The sequence below is a fragment of the Neophocaena asiaeorientalis genome, unplaced genomic scaffold, assembly GCF_003031525.2.
Source record: "Neophocaena asiaeorientalis asiaeorientalis breed wild unplaced genomic scaffold, Neophocaena_asiaeorientalis_V1.1 scaffold1186, whole genome shotgun sequence".
Taxonomy (NCBI): Eukaryota; Metazoa; Chordata; class Mammalia; order Artiodactyla; family Phocoenidae; genus Neophocaena; species Neophocaena asiaeorientalis.
The window spans coordinates 847575-858860 of record NW_020173974.1 but is presented as its reverse complement, the minus strand read 5'-3'; the positions used below and the strand labels follow the sequence as shown (position 1 = coordinate 858860).

General features: G+C 47.5%; 2 protein-coding genes across 2 annotated transcripts in view; one reads left to right on the top strand and one right to left on the bottom strand.

The window, feature by feature from the left end:
* KHNYN (KH and NYN domain containing) overlaps positions 1-138 on the bottom strand; it is an 8253-nt gene extending 8115 nt beyond the window's left edge. The window contains exon 1 of the mRNA XM_024753230.1: positions 53-138. The gene's annotated coding sequence lies outside the window, so the exon portion shown is untranslated. The remainder of the gene's footprint in view (positions 1-52) is intronic.
* Positions 139-255: 117 nt separating this feature from the next.
* On the top strand, positions 256-3435 carry CBLN3 (cerebellin 3 precursor). Its single transcript, XM_024753235.1, has 3 exons — positions 256-1342; positions 1636-1755; positions 2095-3435. Exons 1-3 carry the CDS (start codon positions 1043-1045, stop codon positions 2290-2292), a joined length of 618 nt encoding a protein of 205 aa, XP_024609003.1. The 5' UTR covers positions 256-1042; the 3' UTR covers positions 2293-3435.
* The last annotated feature ends 7851 nt before the right edge of the window (positions 3436-11286 follow it).

Below are 11286 nucleotides of genomic sequence, written 5' to 3'. Positions count from 1 at the left end.
AGGGAAGAAGGGCGGGGGGCCCGAATCTGGGCGGGCCTTCCCGATTCCTCACCCAACGGGGACCTCTCTTCCCCACATCACGAACAGTTTTTTGAGTCACTTCCTGGCCGGGGGCGGAGTCAGCTGGGCCCCTCCCGGAGCTGGGCCTGCACCGAGCCCCGGCGCGCGCCCGCCCCCGCCAGCTGCAGGCTGCTCTCCGCCGGCGGCCGGAGCTACCCCGCCCACTCGACCGCTCTTGCTCCAAGCCTGCGGGGTCACGTCTCCGCGCTCTTCTGAGTTTTCAATCGCTCCACGCAGTTGTTTCTCAGGAATGAGGAACCACTTCATGGAGAGATGGAGGTGAAGAGCGCCTTAAACGGACTAATGCAGTCCCTTCGGATGAAGATATAGAAGACCAAGGAAAGAAAGAGACGGGCCCAGGGTCACAGGACAGTGACACTGTTGGGCCAAGCACTTTCCACCAAAACAATTGCGGGGAAAACACAAGGACACTCCCTTTTTTCCAACGGTGGAAAAGATGCTGCTAAGAGGGCTGCTGACTTGCGACGGATTTTGAAGAGGGGAGGAGTGAGGGGAGGAGCTGTAGGAGCTGTCTCACACATAGGCACACACACACACACATACACATACAAGAATTCACGGTCTCACACAGACACCCATGTTCTCTGCCGTCCCAGTTCCAGCCTTCAGTGCTCTCGGGAGGGGCTGCCCTGGGGTTTTGGCTGTAGCCCTCCTGTATGGCTGCCTCATTTCTCCTCTCCCTCCCAGAGCCCAGCTGCTGTCATTTTGTGCCCTGCCGAGGAGGCAGGAACTGCAGTGACAGCAGGAGTAGGAGGCAGGAACTGCAGTGACAGCAGGAGTGAGAGGCAGGGCAGAGTCGTGGGGCACAGAGAGGGATGGAGAGGGAGATGCCAAGACCAGGTGACCATGAGTCCCAGAGAGGGCTGAGAAGCAGCGTGAGGGGTGGTGAGAGCCTGGAGGAGAGGTGGACAAAACCAAGGAGCAGACAGAGAAGGCTTGTGGGTCACAGAGCCACTCAACCATGCTGGGAGCAAAGCGACACTGGCCACCAGGTCCCTCACTCAGCCCCTGGCTGACCTTGGCCCTGACACTTATGGCCCTGAGGACAGGGTGGGCGCAGGAGGGGACAGAGCCAGTCCTCCTGGAAGGTGAGTGCCTGGTGGTCTGTGAGCCCAGCCGAGCTGCTGCAGGGGGACCAGGGGGAGCAGCCCTGGGAGAGGCACCCCCTGGAAGAGTGGCATTTGCTGCAGTCCGAAGCCACCACCACGAGCCAGCAGGGGAGATCGGCAATGGCACCAGTGGAGCCATATACTTCGACCAGGTAATCCCTCTACCCTGCAAAGACCTGGAATCACTGTCCAAACCCACTCTGCTGCTAAGGAAACAGCCCTGCTATGGCCAGTTGCCCCCAAGCCTTCTGCCCGTCTCCCTTCCCTTCATTCCCACCACACCCTCCTTGCCCTTTCTCACCATTGCTTTTGAATCCGTGCATTCCTCCTGTTTGGTCTACTTGCCACCCCTTCCTTTCCTTACTCACTGCCCCTTCCCCCCAATCCTGGTTTCCCCGAGCCCCAGGCATCCCCAAGCCCCACTCAGTAGGGTCGCTTCTCACAGGTCCTGGTGAACGAGGGCGGTGGCTTTGACCGGGCCTCAGGCTCCTTCGTGGCCCCTGTCCGGGGCGTCTACAGCTTCCGGTTCCATGTGGTGAAGGTGTACAACCGCCAGACTGTCCAGGTGACCTGAACCCTAGGCCCTGTCCCATCCCCGGCTCAGGAGGGGAAGGGAAAGGGGAAATAAGTGGAGCCCAGGGGATCCGCAGGCAGACCTCCATTGGCCTGCATCCTGGGGGGCCAGGAGCAAGGCGGGAAAGGGCCCGCCTAGCAGAGCCTGTGAAGGAGGCACAGAGTCCAACACCGGCCACCTCTCAGCCCTCCCAGGAGGGTGCTCTGAGCCTCATGTTGCCAGGTTCCAGAGTGTCCCTCTGGGGCTGCAGAGAAGGAAGGAAGGCCTCAGGAAAGTGGGGGTCCCGGGACAAGGACTAGGGAGAGGTGCTAACTGGGCTCCCCTCCCCAGGTAAGCCTGATGCTGAACACATGGCCTGTCATCTCGGCCTTTGCCAACGACCCAGACGTGACCCGGGAGGCAGCCACCAGCTCTGTGCTACTGCCCCTGGACCCTGGGGACCGGGTATCTCTGCGCCTGCGTCGAGGGAACCTGCTGGGTGGCTGGAAATATTCAAGCTTCTCTGGCTTCCTCATTTTCCCACTCTGAGGACTCAAGCCTTTCAAGGAAGGAAATCTAGCCCCTGACCCCTGCCCTCTGCCCTCTCCTGCCCCAGAAGTAGCATCTTCAGGGCAGGAGAGAGACTCCCTCTGGCTGCCTTTATTATTCCACGTCCTTGCATGGGACCCTGTGCCAAACATCCAAGGTGAAGAGTAGAGCTCTGGTGTCTCGGGACCTGCCCCTCTTAACCTGCCCCTCACAGTTGCCTCTCACTGCATCTCTTTCTGCCTGCAGCCCTAGGATCAGGGCAGGATTTGGCAGGTAGGGAGGCCTGTGCTACTTTGCAGACTCTGCTCCTCCTGTCCCCCCAACTCCAACCCAGCTTCCTGCTCAGTGCTATTGGGGAACAGGTGGTACAGGTGAGCCTGACAGGCCCCTACAGGGGACCAGATGGACCAGCCTCAGCATACCCAGCAGGCTCCTTCCTGTGAGGAGTGCCAGCATCGCAGATCTCGGCCAGCACCGTCAGAAGCTGAGCCAGCACTGTGTGGACTAGAGCAGGAGGGAGACTCAGCCAGTAGCAGAACTGTGGGGAGGGCCACAGAGCAGCCCAGAGCCTGTGGTTGGTGCGGCAGGAAGGGGGCATGCACCCAGCCTGAACACAGTATACATTTTTCACGTACATTGGGGCAGCCAGCCGACGGTGAACCCCGCATCTATTTGTGGAAGATCCCAGATGGACTCTGGCCCTCATCTCCCCACCCAAGACATGGGTGTGTATGTTTGCTTTGGCCGAGAGTGGGTATACAAATGTTCCTTTGGCAGCTGGAGGTGGAGGTAGGTCACACGTGGGCAATTGTAGATCTCCAGGCATGGAACACATCAATGACCGTGGCCCCCTCCTAGAACTGCTCCACCTTTGTCGTCTCAAGTTCAATCACTTCATGCTCTGACCACCACCTCCTTCCTCCCAGCTCTCTCAGGGACCTTCACTGTACCTGTCCCACACTATCCCACAACCTCTCTTCTTTCTCCTGATTTGTGCTGTCTTATCCTCCTCTGTGAAATTCCTTGGATTCCGTAATTCATCCTTTCAACCACTCTCCTGCCAGTATTATAAACTCTGTCTCACCTCTCTGTCCCATTGGCCCAGCATGGATGAATCTATCAATAAAGTAATTAGACAATGATGCTCAGTGAGACCCTATAGGATCACTAAAGAGAGAACACGACATTACAACTGGGTTCAGGGGTTACAGGATACAAGCAGGTATGCTGTAGGGAAAATAAATGTAAAACTGTATGTCAGGGTCAAATAAAAAAGGATTTGGTAGGGCCTGAGTTAAATAGGAAATACCAATGTGAATCTGTGGTTTTCAAAAGAAATAACTTTTTCAAATTTTGTCACTAAAGCAGCATAGAAACAACATCAGGAAAAAATCTGATATGCATTCATTCTTAGCACCTGAAGCTTTGCCTCAAATATTATTCTCCTTTAAAAGGACTCAAGGCCCCTTGGAGAATAGCTCCATGTCATAAATAACTCTAGGCCTGGAACCTATTGGTGAAGACAAGAAGCAACGGTGCTTTCTTAAATGTAAGGTAGAGCTGAGAAGGCAAAGGAACCAATTTTAATAGGCTTCCACAACTTGACATTCTGTGACAATTTGAAAATCAAAAGGAAAATAATATTGTTAATTGGAACAAGGTGAATTTTTTAAATCCACAACTCTGTTGTGATTTTCAAAAAGGAAGAAGTAACTATACAACGTACAAAAATGTAGTTAGTATTCTGAGCGAAGAAGTATGACTATAATAGGATATTTTTAGTTAATTTTGATAAGTAGAAGAGTATAAGTAGAGCAGATATTATATCTATTCATAAGGTGCATTTATTTTTCTTTATCTGCATAAGTAGGGAGGGGTGGATCCAGAGAGCTCTCAGTAATTCCAGAAAACGTTGGAACTGTACCAAAAATGAAAGAGACTGATTGGCACCATCTGGTCATATATTACAACTAGGAAGAAAGAAGCTCCAACAGTGTGTTACGTGAACATGAATTAGGCAAACGTCCAAAAGATAACTGCTCAAACATGATCCTTCATTTCTTGGGAAAGGGGGCCTCTATACTACCCTACTAATTATAATGAGATTACAGGAACAGTAAAACCCAAAATAATAATGGCTTAAACAAGATGGCAGATTATTTCTGTCTCACATAGAAGAATCTGCAAATAAAGACTGCAGGGTTGGATGGCAGTTTTATGATCGCCACAGCCCAGTTTTCTTTCTTGCTGTTCTACCACCTTTAGCATATCACCTCCTGACCCAAGATAGCTCCTTGAGCTCCAGCCATTACGTCACTCTTACAGTCCCAGGAAGGAGGAAGGAAGGGCACACCCATTTCCTTTTAAAGAAGCTTTCTGAGGGGCACCTCCAACAGTTCTGTTTGCATCTCATTGGCTAGAATTTAGTCATATCTAGCCACACCAGGCAACGGAGAGAGGCTAGGAAATAGAGTCTTTATTCCAGGCAGCTATGCCCAGCTAAAAGTCAGGAGTTATATAATAAGGAAGAAGAGGAGACTGGATAAAGTTATTGTATTAGTTTTTCTATTGCTGTGTAATAATTACCACAAAGTAGTGTCTTAACACAACTTTGACCTATTTATTATCTCACAGTTTCTGTAGGTCTGAAGTCCAGCAGAGCATGACTGGATTCTCTCCTCAGGGTTTCATTAGGTCAAAAGAAAGGTGTAGGAAGGGCTGCCTTCCTTACTGAAGTAGAAGAATCCACTCCCAAGCTCATTCAGAATTCAGTTCCTTATGGTTGTAGGACTGAGGTTCCTTGCCATCAATCTCCGGGCCAAAAACATCAGGCCAAGTCCTTCTCACAGTTTGAACCTCTCTGACCTACCCTTCTGTCACGTCTCTGACCTTAAAAATTCTCTGATTTACGGGTTCTTGTGATTAGATTGGGCCCACACAGATAATCCAGGATAAGCTCTCTATTTTAGGGTCTATAACTTTAATTACGTAGAAAATGTCCCTTTACCGTTAAACATAAGAGGTTTGGGCATGGACATCTCTGGGACATCTGCATATCATAGTCATTAAACTTAAAGATGACATCGTTTAAAGAAAAGGCATCCAGTTACAATACACTAATCCATGGGAAAAGTGTGGACTTGAAAATTTCCAGTGATATATAAGGTAAGCACTGGCTCAGATTTTCATCATCTTAGAAGGTAAAGTATTTCCCAGGTCCCAACCAAGAATTCATTGATTAATAATTCAAAACTTCATCTGCACTGAGATAATATTCTTCTTTTGGATATCCAAATTCAAAAATTGGTCTGAACTGAGACAGTGTCCTTCTCTTGGGTCTACAAACCCATTTTTATAATGAGTATAAGAGTAGGTGTAAAAAATTTTATAATCCTTGTAAGATGTGTGTGCTTTACCAAAATGCTTGATGCTTTTAGAGAAGCTGACATATTATACTGATGATTTGATTGAAATGTACAGGAAGATTTAAGTTTGCAATCAATGTTTAAATAATTTGATTTGTAAAATGTGTAGATTTTGACTTGGTTATATAGTGTTTAAATGTTGAGACAATTTTTTGCTTAAGTAGATTTATGAAGTAAATAAATTAAACAATAAATAAAGCACAGATGGTGGCTAGTGTTCCTCTCCAGGCACAAAAATCTCCTAGGACTCTAAGGATCCTAAGAATAGAATCCAACTGTCTGCCTTCCCTACACCCACGCCCTGGCAGCTGATTGCTACAGAGAAAAGTCCTGCTGAAGGATATGCTGTGTATCTAAATCCATGGTCTCCAGCCACCCCTGGAGCAATTCTCCAAGCAATTCTGTGGTTTCCTTTGTCAGTTTCTTTCCTCATCTTCCCCTGAATCCAACTGAAGGCTTCTGTTCTCTCCTTAAAACTTTTACTCCTCCAACTGCCCCCACTGCCAGCAGCAGACTCTTCACCTTCTACTTCACTGAGAAAGCAGAAACCCCAGGAGGAACCCTTCCCACCAGCGCATCCGAAAACTCACCTTCCTTCTCATCTCTCCTTCCTGTCTGGCTCAGTAGAAGTCGTTTCCTTCTTTCTGTCAAGGCGGCTATCTTCATCCACCAGTCTTGGATTCCATTTCCTGGAAACATACTCTTTTCTTTTCCTGTCCTCCCTCCTGTGTGTTCAGTGTCTCCCTCCCTACTCACTCCTTCTGTTTAGCAGTTAAATAGACTCAGGTCTCTTAAGTCTAAAACAAAAAACAGATGGATATGGAAACAGTGGTAGATATATGGTTACCCTCAGCTTTATATGCTAGTTAGCGTCACCTCTCCTCCCCTTCAGAGCCAAATATCTATGCTTACCAGTTGCTCACCCCTTAAGTCAACTGCAGCCTCTGCTACTCCACCTAAACTGCCCTCAAGCTAATCACTCACAACTTCTTCGTCACTAATGTCACTATCATCTAGTCCTCTGTCACTCAGGCTCTCCCTAACATTTGACCTTGTTGGCCACACCCTCCTTCTAGAAGCGCTCCCTGCCCTCATTTCCCTGACTGTGCCTGCTCTGGGCTCTGCTTCCACCTGTCTGCTGAGGCCACTTTCTTTTTCAGCCTCCTGTACCTCTGCCCATCTCCTAAATGTCAGTTTCCCTCAAGGTTCTGCCCTAGGATTCCTTTCATCCTGACACACTCTCAAAAGCCTGAATCTCCATCCATATGCTGACGACTTCCACATTTTTTATCTCTATCCAGGACCTCCCTCCCAAATGTCAGATTCCTACTTTGCCTAGCCCACCTTAAAGTCAACCTGCTAAAATTAGAGTCTTTCCTCCCGAAATCTGTTTTCTCCCTCATTCTCTGTGTCTAAAAATGAACGTCCCTGTTGCCCTAACCAAACACCAGCCATGTTCCTCGATTCCTCCATCTCCCATAACCCCCATAAATCAGTTCCATCCATTGTTTTCCATCCATCTGGCTACCAATATCTCAGAGTTCTACGAAAGCTTCTTAATTGGCCCCTTGGCCTCCAGTTTTGCTTCTCTGAGTCCATTCTCCACACAGGGGTTGCCAGAGTGGCAACTTCACTGCCTAAAGCCCTTTAGGGTATTGTGGGGAAGGCAGAGGGTCTAGGATTAAATCCGTATTGCTTAACGTGGTTTTTTTTTTAGGTCCTTTGCAGTCCAGCTGCTGCGATCTCCCCTGATTCATTTTTCACCATCTATGGGAAAATGAAAACTTACAAAATAGCACTATTTATCAGCTGAGGGAAAATGGCACCCCCTTGTGTGTTACGGGACCCATAGCTGGTGTATTAAATTAAGGATATACAGATTATGATCTGCTGAATGCGGAAGCACAGGCCACCACATGGGGTCAGGAGGTAGCTCCCTCGGTTCCCCATCTGGGGAAGTAAGAACCCTGTCGTCATTTTGATTGAAGGTGTAGTACACTCACACAAAGGAAGTAAAGTTTAAAGATTTATTACTTACAGACCCCAGAAACCAGGAGGGGGGAAAGGGAAGCAGTGAGCCAGGAGAAGGGCAGTCCTCTGTCCCAGTTCACGTGTGAGCAGGATAGCAAGAACCTATTATGTGTATGGTAGTTGGGGTGCAGGTCACTAACTTTACCCGGACTCAACTATAAGTGGTCATTTCAAAGGGTGCCCCAGGAAAAGCAAGTGAGAATTTGGGGCAGGAGTCCTAAACTCAGGTCCTTATCTAAATGTCCAGACTCTGGGTGTAAGCAGGGCCATTATACTGTAAAATGCCTAAGCGGCAACTCAAAATAGAGATTTTCTCATTATAGCTCAGAAAACGAGGGCATGGCATTCGCGTCAAAATTTATCAGGGCCAACAGAATTGTTCTTGGACCCAACTGAGGTAAACCAGGCTCTGTTTTAGTTTGTAAATCATCTTAATCTGGACCAAACTGAAATGGAGAAATCTTAATATACAGTATACTAATGTATATTAATATCATACATTAATAAAGGATAGAGGCCATAGATTAGTGGGGAGAAAGTAACTCTAGCAACAAAGTGAATATACTTGCATGAGAAGGAGTGAGCATAGCGGTGAAGGTGGTGGGCACTGGAGCCTCTCACTTAGTAGCTGCACATGACCTTCAGCAAATAACTCAAACTCCCCCTGCCTCATTTTCTTCCTCTAGACAATGAAGAGAAACATGGTATATATCCCACAGCGTTGGAAAGCACAGAGCAAGTACCCACTATATGTAAGTTACTGTTACCATATGAATTAGGAAACAAGTTAAAACTGGTACATGTCCCAAGGATTCTTGGACAATCTTTAAAACGTGGGTAGGTCTTTAATCCATTTTGAGTTTATTTTTGTGTATGGTGCTAGGAAGTGTTCTAATTTCATTCTTTTACATGCAGCTGTCCAGTTTTCCCAGCACCACTATTGAAGAGGCTGTCTTTTCTCCACTGTATACTCTTGCCTCCATTATCAAAGATAAAGTGACCATATGTGCATGGGTTTATCTCTGGGCTTTCTATCCTGTTTCATTGATCTATATTTCTGTGTCAGTACCATACTGTCTTGATTACTGTAGCTTGGTAGTATAGTCTGAAGTCCAGGAGCCTGATTCCACCAGCTCCGTTTTTCTTTCTCAAGATTGCTTTGTCTCTTCGGGGTCTTTTGTGTTTCCATACAAATTGTACAATTTTTTGTTCTAGTTCTGTGAAAAATGCCAGTGGTAGTTTGATAGGGATTGCACTGAATCTGTAGATTGCTTTGGGTAGTATAGTCATTTTCACAATGTTGATTCTTCCAACCCAAGAACATGGTATATCTCTCCATCTGTTTGTATCACCTCTAACTTGAGGACGCGGGGAGGGGGAAGGGTAACCTGGGACGAAGTGAGAGAGTAACATGAACATATATACACTACCAAATGTAAACTAGCTCGTGGGAAGCAGCTGCATAGCACAGGGAGATCAGCTCGGTGTTTTGCAACCACCTAGAGTGGTGAGATAGGGAGGGTGGGAGGGATACACAAGAGGGAGGGGATATGGGGATATATATGTATGCATATAGCTGATTCACTTTGTTATACAGCAGTAACTAATATAACACTGCAAAGCAATTGTACTCCAATAAAGATGTTAAAAAAAAAAGTGAGTAGGATTTTTGTTTTGTTTTATTGTAGCCATTTACCTGTTATAATGCTGCTTTCTTTCAAGTGTGTTCACTTCGACCCAGAAACACAAGGACATCATAAACGGTCCCTAGGAAAACATGACATAGCAAAGCTTAGGGGGTCCCCATCTCACCAGATAGTTAATGTACATTTTAAAAAATTTTTTTATTTGAGTGTAGTTGATTTACAAGATTGTGTTAGTAGTTTATGTACTTTTTAACGTGAGAATGAGATCCACTGCAGGACGTTCTTTATATAATATTTTTGCTTATGTCCGGGACTGTCTGCCTACTGGTGACTTTATAATTTCTCTGTCAGAGACTTGGGAAGCTCACCTGCCAGTGCCCCAAATGAGAAGGGGAAATCGTGATCGTATAAAGGAGAGAAGCAGTGACTAGTAGGCTGCACTGCCCATGGTGCTCAACTGTGGACACATCTTTATTCACTCCGCTAAAAATATGTCAAATCAGACCTTGTAAATTGTTCAGCCGTGAAGAAGAGAAATCTCACCAACAGAGGCTCAGAAGCCAATGTGGATAAATTCTGAGTATTGCTTAAAGTTCTCTTGAGTAGAAAGTAGAGGTTTTGCTAAGCCACCTTCCTGATCAATCTTTCACTTAGGAGTTCTGAACCTTTCACTTGCTGCCCTGTCCTAAGAGCGTGTGCATTGCTTTCAGTGAAGGGGGTCAGGAAGACAGACCTCGCTGGACTGCACGTGAGCGGAGGCTTCAGACCCCTGTGCTGTGGGCTCCTATGCTGTGTTCCTTCCCTTACCACCCTGCACTGTATTTGCTTGTTGAATTGCCTCCCTCACCTAACAGTGGGCCCCAGAGGGGCACCATGCCATTCCCATTACCTGCCATCCACTCCACACTAGACAGGGCCTGGCACACAGTAGGCGCTCTATAAATACTAAGTGACCATGTGCACGTGAGCCAGGGAGTTCTCAGGAAGGACAGTTCCTTCCCGCCACTCTATCCCCCTGCCAGTGCTGAACAGACATTCCGTCAGGTGAGAAAACAGCAAGAAGCAGACACCCGAAGTCTGGAAGCTTGGCCAGGGTTAGGAAGGTTTCTGAGCCTAGGGGGCAATAACAGCAAGCACTCCAGGGGCAGGAAGAAAAGAAACGTTAGCTAGTATGTGATTGTCTTTATCGGTTCGGGCTGCTGTAACAAAAACCCCATAGATTGGGTGGCTTAAACAACAGAAACTTAGTTCCGGAGGCTGGGCATTCAAGATCAAGGTACCAGCAAATCAAGTGTCTGTTAAGAGCCCACTTCCTCACTTGCAGATGGCCATCTTCTCATTGTACCCTCAAGTGGTGGAGAGAGAGGCAGCTCTAGTTTCTTTCTCTTATAAGGACACTAATCTCATCTTAGATGCTCCACCCTCACGACCTTATCTAAACCTGATTAACCCCCCCAAAGCCCCACCTCCTAATACCCTAATACCCACTAGGGGGTAGGGTTTCAACATATGAATTTGGAAGGACACAAACGTGCAGTCCATCACAGTGATGAAGGCTTACTCCATACCCGGCACCACAGTAGCCTCTTGGCGCGATTATTTCATAAGATCCTTGCACCATCCATAATTTAGGAATTGTTACCCTGCTCCTGATAGGTGGGGAGACCAAGGCCCCAGGAAAAGGCTTCATAGGGAGCAGCCATGGATTCAGTATTCAAACCTAGTTCTATTGTGTTTCCGATACAGCCAAGCTGGTCCAGCACTGATGCCATTCTTACACCAGCCTTCATTCATCTTCATTCCCTCCCTGCCCACTTCTAAGGCGTGAACGGAAAGAGCACTAGCATGGAAGCCCTCAGCCTGGGCTCTCCTCACAGTCCTGCCATGAACCA